This window comes from Aphanomyces astaci, assembly GCF_000520075.1.
Source record: "Aphanomyces astaci strain APO3 unplaced genomic scaffold supercont1.19, whole genome shotgun sequence".
In the NCBI taxonomy this organism is placed as follows: Eukaryota; Oomycota; class Saprolegniomycetes; order Saprolegniales; family Verrucalvaceae; genus Aphanomyces; species Aphanomyces astaci.
The window spans coordinates 8382-21469 of NW_009798282.1; the positions used below are offsets into that span (position 1 = coordinate 8382).

The window sequence follows — 13088 nt, forward strand, 5'->3', positions numbered from 1 at the left end:
TGGTTATTCGGGAGGCTATGTTTTGTCAGCGCAATGTCGAGAAGGCGCTTCGATTCGAGGATATGTCCTATGGAATGTGACTTTGCACCACATTGATTGGAATAAAACCACATTGTAATGGAAATGTGCAGTTTCTTTGTAACCATCCTTTGCGTTTCAAACGTTTTATATTTTTTATCGCCACATTGATTGGAATAAAGTGGCATTTTGATCGGGAAAAGGTATAGTACGCATTTCACTGTCAATCATTCGGTTGCTTTCCGGACATTTCGGATATACCGGCGTGTGATTGGTTGACGTGGATTCGTGACGGTTGGTGGGTTTGGTAACATCAGCACCATGGTGGACAACAGCACCAGCAGCAGCAGCACCTCGGTGGATGTGATCCGAGAAGGCGACACGGTGGTGTGCTACACGAGCGACGACCGCGTGTTCTTCCAAGAGATCCTGCCCAGGATGGTCATTCGCATCGGCAAGTCGCAAGTGTCGGTCAAGTGCGTGGAAGGGTTTCCATTCGGCACGATCTTCGAAGAGCAGGACAAGACCCTCGTGCCAGTGGAAGGCGGGCTGTTCCCCGACCCTGTGGCGCCGGAAGTGGGCGACTTCGAAGTGCCCACCAACGACAACCGCAGCTACACGGACACGAACGACTCGCAGAAGCTCAGCAACCACGAGATCGCGGCGCTGAGGGCGCAGGGCGTCAACGGGTCGGCGCTCATCGCGAAGCTCGTCGAGAATTCAGACACATGGGACACCAAGACCGAGTTTTCCAAGCAAAAGTACCTCAAGAAGAAGCAGCAAAAGTACATGCCGCGCATCCAAATGGTTTGCTTTCTATTGAGATCTTTTTACCGTGTTTATTGCTCATTTGGCCATGTAATTCGTAGGTTCGCTGCACGGCAATTGCCCTCTGCGACGTGTACCACTCGCGCCAACCGGCCAAGATCCTCAACCTTCGCTACGACATCATTGGCCAAATTCTCAGCTACGGCAACATATATGCAGGTGCGTTTTAAAAGGATTTAAAATGGATTTAAAATAATTGGATGGTTGATAGGTGCCCAAGTGTTGCTGGTCGAGACGTGTATGGGGCTCATCACCGGTGCCATTGCCGAGCGTATGTTGGGTATGTAATTACACTGGACGAAAATAGTGACCCACCGTAGTGACATGTTCTTAATTGTATGTGGATATTTGTATAGGCCGTGGCCATTTGCTGGCCGGGTACGAAGGCCAGCAAGCATCAGTGGATACAGTTCGGCGATTCAATTTCGGTATGCATCTATTCTATTTCTATATATATATATATATATATATTCATCTATTTTCGCTTCTAGACCAACAAGTGAACGACAGCATCGTCTACTTTCCGTTCCATTACATTGGTCAACTGGACCAAGACGAAGCAACGCTGGTCGCGACCGAGTCGACTGCGTACGAGGTATAGTTTCAAACCCTTTTTAAATATATTATTCACATTTTAAACGCGTTTTAAATCAGGTTGCCCGCTCCACGCCCGACGAAATCGACGCGCGCAAGGCCGAAGTGGCGGCTCAAGTGTCGATGTACACGGACGAGGAGCAAAAAAAATATCTCCAAAAAAAAGAACTGCGCAAACTCAAACAGCGCCAAGCCAAGCCGAAAAAGTCGCCCACTGACATCCGCACCTTGTTGCGCACGCCGTCCGACAGGTTTGTATTTTTCCCGCTTTTTTCCGCCTTTTTTTCACTTTTTCTCCGCTTTTTTTCCACTTTTCCGCTTTTTTCCTGCTTTTTTTTTGTTGTTGAAACATGCATCTGAATCGGACGCTATTGGTGCAACTCGTGTTCAATATGGAATAAATTTATTTCTTGATATATTAATGGTTTACGAAATCAAGTTTTTCTGTTTTCTATATATATTATTGTATGAAAGAGATTTTTTAATGCATATTCATTGTATGACACTTTTTGTTGTGTGCGATTGAAATATATATATTATGCCTCTAGTTTGGTGATTGTAAGCCACTACGACCCGCTGGCAATGCTGCTGCAGCTGCTGCCCAACCTCGGTCTATCCCGACCGTTTGTCGTGTACTGCGAGTACCTGGAGCCCCTCACAAGTGCCTTTGACGCCCTGCAACGGATGGATTCCATCATAAATTTGCAACTAAACGACACGTGGACGCGCGAGTACCAGGTCGAAAAAAATATTATTCTTTTTGTAGACGAAAGAAATATTATTTTAAATATGCTTGGATAGATTTTACCGGGACGAACGCACCCCGAGATGACGATGAGTGCAGGCAGTGGGTACCTCCTCTCGGGGATCAAAGTGGAGGCGACGCCCGCCCCCGCCCACTTGGCCGACCTGAAAGTGCTGCCTCGACGCACCAACGCCAAGAAGCCACGTGTCACGCGGGATTAAAAAAAGAATCACATAGAAATGTGAGTAGAGTATTGGGCTTATATTTCTCATATCGGCTGCAATATAGTAGTATATGCGGGGAAGGTCTGATTGCATAGAATTCGTGCTGCATGTAGTTAGTACACTGCCCGGAGATGTGAACAACGATTAATCCCCACCGGTGCGACTGTAATGTTGGCAGAAATACCGAGTCGGAACTGCATAGTGTACTGTAGTAGTAATGGCCAAGATGTGAGTACGATGATACGTGTATAACGTTATCAAGGCAAAACGAAGAAAAGCGATCGGTGATAGTGAGGAGAGACATCACTCATCGCTCGTGCCTTGTATATATATATATCTTCTGCTGGCATGAAATACCTACTGTACAGTGATTTTGCGAAGTAATAAATGCCAAGTATATTGTATAACGTTTAATACATTAACAGTCACTATGGACGACATTGTGAGCAATCAGCTTATGTAGTAAGGCCCCAATGGCTGTGTTTGCATGAGTTGTGGGCAACCATTTTGGACACATCAGCTTCCTTTCATGGAAAAATTCGAGTACAAATGCCAACCAAACAACTTTCAATTGCTGTTTCACAATGTGGTGTGCACATTTGAACAGTGTCACTGTTACTCGAATACAAGAAGGAAATGCATGCATGCTTTATAGACATTGGTACTGTATATGGTGGGCAAACTTAGTACGCCGTGGGGAGGCATTGCGCATACCATTCCGAGTCGACTATGCATTTTGTGCCCACTTGGCACTCGGTGGGGCCGGTCCAGTACTTGCCGCCGCACTGACCGTAGGTGGGGACGCCGGGGAGGTCTGGGATTGGAACGCACTGCGAGAAGTAGTCATCTTGAGATCGGCAGTAAAACCCTTGCACGCACACCGTCTGGCCTGCCCAGTGGAGCCCCCCGCATTGGGCATATGGCCCCAAGAAACTCGCGTCTAAATACGTGGCGTTGTTGAGGGCGTTGATTTCGTCGGGGGTTAAGTTGGTCAGAAGCCCGTCTTCGTTTTGGAATGAATCCGATGATCCATCCCGGACGGTATTGTCATCGTCGCAGTCGGTGGGGCTATCGTCGATCACTGGGGACGCTGTTGTAGTCGCCGTGGTTTGCGTGGGGGTACTAGTAGTAGTAGTACTAGCAGTAGTACTAGGACGCGCCGTCTGGGGAAAGCAGTGGCTGTAGTAATCGTTGACGAGTAGGCATGACGATCCGTCGACGCATTCGACGGGCCCCCGCCACGCCAACCCCCCGCACTGGCCGTACCATGGGACCCGAACGGCAGGGGGTTGTTTGGGGGCGCACAGGGACAGGTGCTGCGTCACTTGTTGGCAGGTAAAGGACGGGTCAACACAGCATACACCGTGGGGCCAGTTCTGGCCATTGCACTGGCTAAAGTTGGTCGCACACCCCTGCGAATCAGTGGCCACCGCCGCCGCCATACTGGTCAAAGCGAGCAGCGTGGCGGATCGCATGGACATATATATATAAGTATCCGCAAGCGCGAGGGTAGTTTAACAATGCCCAAATGGTGGACGGGTGCCATGGAAAGAGAGGCTATTTATAGATACGAGAAGAACGCAACCGACAAGGGAGAATTGAAACCGTGCCAACCCCACACTGACGAGATGCAGCAGAGATGTGTAAGAGCATTCCCAGGAGATTCAAGCACAAGACGGAGTGGTTGCACGAACTGATATATATAACGTTATGGTAGTACGTATATTCCAAGCTGCCTATTGGAACTCTGTCAGTTTATTAGGCTACTTAACTGTATAACTTTAGGTGCCTATCTATAGTGGAAGCTGCAATATGAAGGAGTATGATGGATGGTACTACACTACATGTATCTCCAAAAACAGACGTGCAACAGGAAACTATCGGGTACGAACGTCATGTAGAAGTACTAGTATAACACTACGATGTCGTCTTTCTATTTTGCATCCGTCCGACAAAGTGAGTTGCAGGTTAGTGTCTTGTTCATTCTCGTTAACATATCCACTGCCCCCCCCATAACGGCGAGATAGCCGCCTGGTTGCTACATCCTGCCCGTAGAGAGATGAGTTTCCTCGACAGTTCGGGCGGCTGATTGAGCTGGTCCGTGATTTGCAAGGCATGTTGGTGCAATATGCGCCGGAGTGCGTCTAAGATGGCGGGGTTTCGGGGCTGGCGACCCAGCACCACGACATACCCGGCGATGGCGGTGGTGGCCTTGTCCAGTAGTGGCGCGATGCCGCAGAAGAGAAAGTCCGCCGTAGCATTCCAGCACCAAGGTCGTGTCACTGTAGTTGCATTTTCGATCAAGAACTCTTCAAATGAAAACGCAGATGTGGTCACCACAGACCGTCCGTGCTGTGTCAGCACTTTGAACGACGAACCAGCGGTTATGACGATGGCGCCGTAAGCGCAGTGCATGGTTGAACAGAGCACGTTCAGACTACGATCGAGCTGAGCTGTGGTAGACCGGTGGTGACGTGGCAGCATGTGGGCAACGGATCGCGTCGACATGAGACTGGGGGGGATGGCTGGAGAGGAGATGGCCGCTGGTAGTGGTCGTTGTGTTGTCGAGCGGCTGAGGCCAATATGCAAACCATGTGTGCTACATTGGGTTTTCGAAGGCAACGGATTTTGGCCTTCGAGTGAAGATATGCCTAGGGAGGATGGCGGCGGAAGAGGTCGAAGACATGAAGACTTAAGGCGGTGGGAAGTCGTAGCCTTTTGGTCGCACCACATGCAAACCAAGGTAAGAGCCACGCCAAGCCACGGCACACGCACGTAGCGCAGTTGCAGGCACTCTGAGCAGTAGAGTTCACCACACTAGCACAAGGAGAATCAGCGAGTATTCCTCTATTTGCTATATCATCAACAACACAGACCACGCGGCAGTGGTGCCTTCGACGGTAAAACAGCCGAAATTTCTTGACGCAGGCGTTGCACCGGTCGCATTTCGGGTCTGGTTTCCAAGCATCCACGGGAATTCCATCAAGGACGTCGACGTCCCCAGCGAGATCTTCCTCGTTCACGAAGTGCATGTGCCGCATGAGACAAGCTGATTGACAAGAACGAGCGCACATGGTACTGGAGCCAGCGTGGCCGATGTGTTGTGAGTGGCGATACGAATGAGAAAACTCGGTGTGGCTGTCTCTACGTACGTACTTGGCATGGGTGTATGTATATTCAAGTGGAACTGGAAGACCAGAGAGAGTTGTCGATGTATGTAGGGGCGAGGCAATAGCGTGGCGGCTTGGCGAATATGAGTGTTCAGAGCGTGTGAAGTGGTAGACAAGTTATAAAAGGTAGCAGTCGAATGCGCCTGAGGTGATAGGTCTGCAACAAGGCACACACGGCGATGGAGAGTCGCACACAGGAATCCTAACGTCAAGGAGGAATCTGGTCAGCGACAGCCTGTACACAGTGGAAACTCGGGTACAGCATACGCGCAAGTACAAGTCACTGGTCTCAACTGTCCACATCCAATGGTGATGGGTGCGCAAGTGATAAAGCAGCATCAAGGGAAGGAGCTGACTCGACAACGTTGCGGTGCTGGGAACGATGGAGGCAGAGGGATTGCTGGACACTTGGAAAATCAAACCAACGCAATATCTCACCGTCGTGGTGACATATTGTTGATCGACGGTTACATTTCGTGGTGACCACGGAGCCGTACGTCCTAGGCGTGGGTGAGTCTGCGAGGTCGTCAGCTGATATCACGCAAAGCTGAACAGTCATGATGGTGTAGATGGAAGAACGTTCCCTGTCTACTTCACGGACGGCACGGGCGACCATCGCTTGAAGCTGACGATCGTATCGGTTCCGACCCGCACTAAGCATTTTCTGTACCTGCCAGATACAACCGTCTCCATTCTAGCATCGGCAGCCAAATGCGGCGTCCCCTCTCATGTACATCTCCTTCCATCAAGTGATTCCTCCCGATATCCTTTTCATATGCAGGCATTCAAAGACTTCCTCCTGGGTCATATTTGCCTGCAGAAGCGGCTGCGCAAGGACACGTTCTTCTTGGGCGAGGTACAGTACCCATCTCCATACATGTTAGCTCCGGTCACACCAAGGATAGACTCGATTCACCGAGCGGTCCTTCCAAGTGAACCCTCCCGAGCCATCCGACGACATTGGTGGCACTCCGCCTTCCCGTCGCATGATGACAGACTTGGGGGATGTGCTGCGGCTCTTAAGCGACCAACGATGTGTACTAGATGTTGATTCTAGTAGTACTAAAGCCACCGATAGTACCAAGAGCGGCAGATTTGGAGCAACCAGCACCTGTTTGATGCCCTCCTGAAAGGCTTTGAGCAGTTGCAACTCCTGGCATCACATTTCAGTACGGCGGCTTGTCTACCTACTAATGATACCAACTACTAAAGCCATACTAACTACTACTACTATTACTACTCAATACTTAGTGCAACAAGAGGTACTAGTCTCGAAACTAGCCAAGGACGTGGAATTGGTACAGCTGCTCGCTTTAGTTGGTCCGATTAACTAGTAATGCAGTGGAAAGCGGCGGCAGCAGAGCGAACGCACCGGACTGATCAAGTGCTGCACCAACACCGTAATATATATTTCGTGAATACTAGTATATATACTATTATTTCACGAAATTATTATATTCTTTGTAGAGGTACAGGTCGGGCAATTGGAAAATTTTGCCAAGTCCATGCAAAATACCGTGCAAGTATGTATATATATATATATATATATATAGATGATGGAATATAGTATATGAGGAAGGGTGGATGGATTAGGCCTTGGGGAATCAAGTGCATGATCATGCACACATGATGAAGCACATGCAGGAAGAGTTGGAGAGTGCATGGAAGGTCAAGCAAAAGACGATCGAAATGGAGGCGGAGCGGTCGAGAAAAGAGGTTCGAGTCATGTTGATTGCCGACGGGGATGTGGATCATCATGGCGGATGGTGGTTAGTGGCAAGACTTCCGTATGGACAACAAGCGCCATTTCGAACGCATCAAGGACGCGTTTGGGTTGCTGAACGAAGCGCAGTCCAGGACGTCCAAGCAAGTGATGAACATCGCGGTAGGGAACACACACCAACGACATGTGGGGGTGATGGAGTTGCGTAGGGCGAAGTGGGCACGCTGACTCGCTTGAAGGAGTCTGTGGTTCACAACGGCCAAGTCATTTCCGAAGTGAGGCAAGCGTATGTCGAGGTACGGTACCTTCATGGACAGGGTGCACGAGTATGACGAAGGAGACGAGGGTAGATCCTGCCTAAGCTTCAGGACATGTACGTCCTAGAGAGGAAGCGAGAAGCCATTGCCGCCGTGCACAGGTTGGGATGTGTTGACACCCCGAGGATGTAACATGGTGTTGTTTTGAACACGTAGTAAACAAACATCTAATTAGTGTGTCATACATTAAATATGGTGAGGCGGAATTGTGAAGGTTTGATTGCTTTACAGGGCATATTTCTACACTCACACTAATTAAGAATGTAGCGTTTAGTTGTTGTGTTCGATACTGTACGAGACGTTTCAACCGATCTTGTTCGATTATCCGGACGTTTCCCTTTCCACGCCACATTTCACATTTTGATCCACGTGTCATCGCCAGCATCATGACCAACCCGTCGACGCCGGCTAAGCTCCGCCTTCGCAACGAGAAGCACTCGAGCAACATCACCAAGCGCGGCCTCGTCCCCTCCAGCACAAGGGTATGTGTTTACCCTTCATACCTTCCTGATCATGGTGTCGTCCTCATCCGTTGAACCTGTGTAGATCTCTCACGACGGATACAAAGTTGGCCCTGTGCTCTTAGGCTTTCTATTCTTTCTCGTAGTGGGGTCAGCGGTCCTGGAAGTCCTTCGATCGTCTCAATTTGGACTGTAAGCTCCACGACAGACGAACCCTCGTAATATCATGTATCCACAACCTTTGCTCGATATGTGCTGGACACTAAACCAACGCATGCCACCCGCTCTGCGCACATTTCCACGAGCTAGCTCAAGCTAGGAAGTAATACACGAGCATATCGGTCATAAGGGCTGTACCACTACAGTACTGAAGCTACTCAGTCTTCTGACAACGTCCATCATATCTTGAATGGCATCTTGCTTATGGGGCTACGGTGTCAACATCTCCATGTTTGCATTACTGTGGTCCTACAATTCATCCTTTCATGTGCATACGTTGTTTCGATGCTGTGAGATTTCATGATCCGGATAAGCAATCATATCCGGAGTTCTTCCGCCCCGAAAATATTTTGGTGGCAAGACAAGATACATAAATTCTCTGACCGTTTCACGTCTCAACAGCATGTGGAGCAAAGTCGTAGCGCGCCATGGCGGCCGCCCATTGTCCGTCCGCGGGATCGCTTCCTCGGCAAATGCGCTTCGATTCCTCATCGTAGATGGGTACTCCCCAGAGGGTCGGTTGGAGTTAACCAAGAGCGGTGTCAGCATTGCGTCTGACCTATACAAGCGTATGCTCTCGACGAGTGCGGACGGCCTTCCGACGTCGTTCGACGTGCTCTTCCCATCCGACGGTCCCTTTGATACTCCCGATCTTCGCAACTACGACGCCGTAGCCTGGACGGGGTGCAGGTACTTCATTACGTACCTTCTGTGGACGTGTTTACTGACTTTGGCGGCACTAGCTTGACAGTGCTTGACTCTGCCGACATTCGCGTCACACGACAATTGGAGCTTGCAAAACAATGTTACGCACATGGAGTTCCGCAGTACGGGAGCTGCTGGGCGGCGCAGATCGCCGTCGTGGCGGCAGGCGGCGTCGTGTCCAAGAACCCTCGAGGCCGTGAGATGGGGTTGGCGAGGAAGGTAGCAAGCAATATCGTCCTTTATTCACCAAGACTCCATGACGACGATGGTGTGCATCCTAGATTTCCTTGACGCCGGAAGGACGCGGGCATCCCATGTTTGATGGGAAACCGTCTGTGTTTGATGCATTCACGAGTCATTACGACGAGATCACGCACCTACGTCCAGGTGGAGTTGTGCTTTGCGGGAATGCATTCACGTCGGTGCAGGCAGTTGCAGTGCGCCACTTGAAGGTACGACGAGGAAGCATTGTGCACTGCCTAAATACTCTTGGGAAACTTGCTAGGGGGAGTTCTGGGGAGTGCAGTACCATCCAGAGTACGACTTGCGTGAGATGGCGCGTTTGACCTTGGCGCGCAAGGAGCGTTTGGTCAAATATGGCATCTTCCAAACCCATCAAGATGGAGACGAGTACATTGTTCATTGCAGCATCATGGTTCACTAAAGAGAAGATGACTTGTTCCCATAGATTTGTCGCGGAATTGGAAAAGCTGTACGAAGATCCATCGCGTCGGGACATTGCATGGCGCTTGGGCTTGGATACTGATGTGATGGACGAGAACGTGCGATACACCGAATCGCGCAACTTCATCAAGCATCTCGTGGTACCCTACAAACTGTCAAAGACGCTCCTCGAGTAGACAGACAGATTCATAAGGACGATAAGGATTTCTGTTGGAATGGGTGGTGTTGATAAACACCAAATAAAGGGGAGGGCGTGCAATGGTGTCTTGGTTGTGACCTGTCATTGCCCGAGGGATGCAACACTTAAGCCGACGACGTGAACTTGGTCACAGCCTTCGTGCCTTCCGACACGGCATGCTTGGCCAATTCGCCAGGGAGCATGAGGCGCACGGCGGTTTGGATTTCGCGAGACGACAAGGTGGACTTCTTGTTGTAGCGGCTCAACTTGCCGGCTTCGGAAGCGATGCGCTCGAAGATGTCGTTGATGAAGGAGTTCATGATGGACATGCCGCGCTTGGAGATACCAGTTTCAGGGTGCACTTGCTTTAACACCTTGTAGATGTAGGTGGAGTACGATTCCACGCGCTTGACGCGCTTGCCCTTGCCCTTGCCTTCCCCGGCCTTCTTGGGGGCCTTGGCGGATTTCTTGGAAGGAGTCTTGGCCATGATGATGGAGTGGTGATGAGAATGGAAATTCAAAAATGAGCGGGTTGGAGCCAACCCAAATTCCCCGCTCACTCGTGGCGCGAAATACTCTCATTTCATTGGCTAAATCGAAATAAAGCAATTTGATTCGCGGAATATTTCATGTTGTGTTTTGATTGGTGGAATGGTTTCCCACCTTTTTTAGTCGGTTCATTTTTCAATTTGCAAACAAGAACAACAACAATGTCTGGCAAGGGTAAAGCTACTGGTGGTCGCGGCAAGAAGGGCAAGTCCTCGTCCCGCTCCTCGAAGGCCGGCCTTCAATTCCCCGTCGGTCGTGTCGCCCGTTTCTTGAAGAAGGGCCGCTTCTCTCAACGTATCGGTGGCGGCGCCCCCGTGTACCTCGCCGCCGTGTTGGAATATCTGTGCGCCGAAATCTTGGAACTTGCCGGTAACGCCGCTCGCGACAACAAGAAGTCCCGCATCATCCCCCGCCACATCCAATTGGCCGTCCGCAACGACGAAGAATTGAACAAGTTGTTGGGCGATGTGACCATCGCGTCGGGCGGTGTGTTGCCCAACATCCACAACATCTTGTTGCCCAAGAAGTCCGCTTCGGAAGGCAAGGCTACCAAGGCCGACAAGAAGTCTGCTTAAGTGTGCACTCTTCCCCCTGTCGTGTCAATCGACCGGCATACATTCCCTGGCTTTTTTCAAAGCCACCCTCATCTCGAGAAATGCGTCCACTCACTTCCTTCTTTGATCACACGTTGGACCTTGTCCATACCAAGTTGTTGTCGACACCATCACCGTGGACATTCTCGATACAATAATAGGGCGTCCTGAAGTATGGCTTCTATGACATGGATCCAGAATATGCACTGAGAGTAATATTTTGACTTGCCAAAGAGTTTTGTACATCAACTTAAACAACTACAGCCCAACGGACGTCCACGCCTTATCCAACTTCTTCAGCTTGATGGGACTAATACTCACCCCCAACGACCGACTAGTAGTACTAGACTTGGTACTACTACTGCCTATAGTATGCGGTCGAGAGGGCGGCGGCTGTGGGATGGAAGCGGGGGTTATTAGAACGTCCGAATGAGAGGATGCGGTGGTCGATGGTGGTGGCACCGCTGGGAGTTGGATCGTGTACACATTGCCGACACAGAGTCCATCGCGACCACATCCCCCAAAGATCATCATCTACATTGCATCAGCCCAAGCTTCATGGCATGCTCGTGGTACCTGCGACTCCCACGCGAACATGGCATGACGAGTGCGCGGTGGAATGGGCTCCAGCGCAGTCACCGTGGACCACCGTTGCAGTTCCAAGTCCAAGCAATGAACGGCAGCGTCGTTGTACCCTCCTGTGGCAGTCACTCCCCCAAAGCAAAACAGCACGAGGGGATTCTGCGGATGCCCCGTGAGGACATGCCCGTATCGCGCGGACGGCGCCGTCCCTGCCAGCGCTGGAATAGTCCAATGATGTCGATGGACGTCGAGAACGTGCACTGTATTGGACGCAAACCCTGTGTCCGGTGGCGAGAACTCGATCTTGAGGCACTTGCGGTCCACGGCGATCTCTTTCAGGGATTTGGATGGCCGTTGTCGAAGCTGTTCCATCATAGTGTGCTTCTTCGCCGAAGATTGCCCGCCAAACACCACCATCGTATCATGGACCTACGGAACGATGTCATCATTCTCGACGAGTGTGCCGATGATCATGCGAACCATGATGGCGGCATGCTGGGCGCGGGGATCAGGAACCGCGCCTGTCATCGTCGGCTCATGCCAGCACATGGCCTTCAAGTCGAGCCGCTGATCCATCAAGCATGATGATATGTTTGAAAAGTGACTAAACACGCACCTGGAGGTCGCCAAAGTACGCGTCCTTTCCATACATTCGGTCGGGGCCAGATCCGCCATACAAATACAGCGAATGATCATGGATAACGATCGAGTGGCCGCGGCGAGGCAGCGGAAGAAAGTTCACGCGACCATTGACTCCCGCGCAGGACACCACCCCGCGCCGCCATTCCCGCGTCCGCAGGTCGAGGATGTTGAGGTCTCCCATGATGTTCTTTTGGTTAAGACCTTCCTCAGGACCTTGGCCGCCAAAACACCACATCTCGTGCTCGTACAGCGCACATGCATGCCCATATCGAGGCGGCGGAATCTTGCCTAATGAACTTGGATGAGGACGAATATGTCGACTTGTTGTCTCACGTACCGTAGACGTCGACGTCACTCCACGTGTGCGTTCGCATGTCGTACTGCACAAGGTTGTTGGATCGATGGCCGGTGTCTTCGAACCCACCAAAGAGGAACAAGATACCATCAAGGATCCCCCCTGCCGACCCTAATTGCACGCTAAAGTGAAGTTTCTGGTTCATAATGGACACACAGTACCTTGCCGCAACCTCGGCCGATGCGCATACTTGTTGCGGCTCGGGACCAGCGACCAAGGAAGGTGCTCCAGTGGCAGACGAAGTAATGGATGCGCTTCTGGCTGTTGCGTCGGCACCACATCTTCCTCCGTGGCCGCTGACGTCATGCGGATGCGCCGCACTCGGATCGGCGATTGCATGGGCCTTCCCGTTTCGAATCTGTAACCGTTCGATCAATCGACCGAAATTAGTGTTAACTAGGACAGTACTTCGAAGTAATACTGTACGAAAGCGGTCAAAGGAGGACATTTCAACAGTGTGAACATGTTTGGCGCCGCTCTACCGATATTTCATCAAGCAGC

The 13088-nt window shown here is 50.9% G+C and overlaps 9 protein-coding genes across 10 annotated transcripts; 5 read left to right on the top strand and 4 right to left on the bottom strand.

The window, feature by feature from the left end:
- The first annotated feature begins 312 nt into the window (after window positions 1–312).
- H257_08446 (hypothetical protein) lies at window positions 313–2490 on the top strand. Its single transcript, XM_009834315.1, has 8 exons — window positions 313–825; window positions 888–1005; window positions 1058–1126; window positions 1203–1274; window positions 1338–1441; window positions 1501–1691; window positions 1989–2178; window positions 2242–2490. Exons 1-8 carry the CDS (start codon window positions 340–342, stop codon window positions 2404–2406), a joined length of 1395 nt encoding a protein of 464 aa, XP_009832617.1. The 5' UTR covers window positions 313–339; the 3' UTR covers window positions 2407–2490.
- A 492-nt stretch (window positions 2491–2982) lies between these two features.
- On the bottom strand, window positions 2983–3928 carry H257_08447 (hypothetical protein). Its single transcript, XM_009834316.1, has one exon. The coding sequence runs from the start codon at window positions 3888–3890 to the stop codon at window positions 3093–3095; it is 798 nt and encodes a 265-aa protein (XP_009832618.1). The 5' UTR covers window positions 3891–3928; the 3' UTR covers window positions 2983–3092.
- A 442-nt stretch (window positions 3929–4370) lies between these two features.
- H257_08448 (hypothetical protein) lies at window positions 4371–5580 on the bottom strand. The gene is made up of 2 exons (XM_009834317.1): window positions 5286–5580; window positions 4371–5226 (listed from the first exon to the last, which is right to left on the bottom strand). The coding sequence occupies exons 1-2, from the start codon at window positions 5481–5483 to the stop codon at window positions 4399–4401; spliced, it is 1026 nt and encodes a 341-aa protein (XP_009832619.1). The 5' UTR covers window positions 5484–5580; the 3' UTR covers window positions 4371–4398.
- A 182-nt stretch (window positions 5581–5762) lies between these two features.
- On the top strand, window positions 5763–7769 carry H257_08449 (hypothetical protein). Its single transcript, XM_009834318.1, has 13 exons — window positions 5763–6024; window positions 6084–6102; window positions 6149–6309; window positions 6361–6435; window positions 6485–6616; window positions 6658–6748; window positions 6831–6877; window positions 6922–6979; window positions 7047–7102; window positions 7173–7295; window positions 7354–7464; window positions 7512–7598; window positions 7653–7769. Exons 1-13 carry the CDS (start codon window positions 5962–5964, stop codon window positions 7749–7751), a joined length of 1122 nt encoding a protein of 373 aa, XP_009832620.1. The 5' UTR covers window positions 5763–5961; the 3' UTR covers window positions 7752–7769.
- A 208-nt stretch (window positions 7770–7977) lies between these two features.
- Window positions 7978–8513, top strand: H257_08450 (hypothetical protein). Its single transcript, XM_009834319.1, has 2 exons — window positions 7978–8101; window positions 8166–8513. The coding sequence occupies exons 1-2, from the start codon at window positions 8006–8008 to the stop codon at window positions 8274–8276; spliced, it is 207 nt and encodes a 68-aa protein (XP_009832621.1). The 5' UTR covers window positions 7978–8005; the 3' UTR covers window positions 8277–8513.
- Window positions 8514–8673: 160 nt separating this feature from the next.
- H257_08451 lies at window positions 8674–9904 on the top strand. 2 transcript variants are annotated; one of them, XM_009834320.1, is made up of 5 exons: window positions 8674–8989; window positions 9043–9223; window positions 9286–9456; window positions 9510–9634; window positions 9693–9904. In XM_009834320.1, exons 1-5 carry the CDS (start codon window positions 8703–8705, stop codon window positions 9862–9864), a joined length of 936 nt encoding a protein of 311 aa, XP_009832622.1. In that variant the 5' UTR covers window positions 8674–8702; the 3' UTR covers window positions 9865–9904. The 2 variants fall into 2 exon arrangements, with proteins under 2 accessions (XP_009832622.1, XP_009832623.1); XM_009834321.1 differs by lacking the exon at window positions 9693–9904 and having other exon boundaries at window positions 9510–9692.
- Window positions 9905–9991: 87 nt separating this feature from the next.
- Window positions 9992–10354, bottom strand: H257_08452 (histone H2B; the record flags this gene model as incomplete). Its single annotated transcript, XM_009834322.1, has 1 exon — window positions 9992–10354. The coding sequence occupies one exon, from the start codon at window positions 10352–10354 to the stop codon at window positions 9992–9994; it is 363 nt and encodes a 120-aa protein (XP_009832624.1).
- A 222-nt stretch (window positions 10355–10576) lies between these two features.
- Window positions 10577–11095, top strand: H257_08453 (hypothetical protein; the record flags this gene model as incomplete). The annotated part of the gene is made up of 1 exon (XM_009834323.1): window positions 10577–11095. The coding sequence occupies one exon, from the start codon at window positions 10577–10579 to the stop codon at window positions 10988–10990; it is 414 nt and encodes a 137-aa protein (XP_009832625.1). The 3' UTR covers window positions 10991–11095.
- A 117-nt stretch (window positions 11096–11212) lies between these two features.
- On the bottom strand, window positions 11213–12937 carry H257_08454 (hypothetical protein). Its single transcript, XM_009834324.1, has 6 exons — window positions 12749–12937; window positions 12570–12698; window positions 12207–12520; window positions 12071–12157; window positions 11585–12019; window positions 11213–11542 (listed from the first exon to the last, which is right to left on the bottom strand). Exons 1-6 carry the CDS (start codon window positions 12924–12926, stop codon window positions 11267–11269), a joined length of 1419 nt encoding a protein of 472 aa, XP_009832626.1. The 5' UTR covers window positions 12927–12937; the 3' UTR covers window positions 11213–11266.
- Between the last annotated feature and the right edge of the window lie 151 nt (window positions 12938–13088).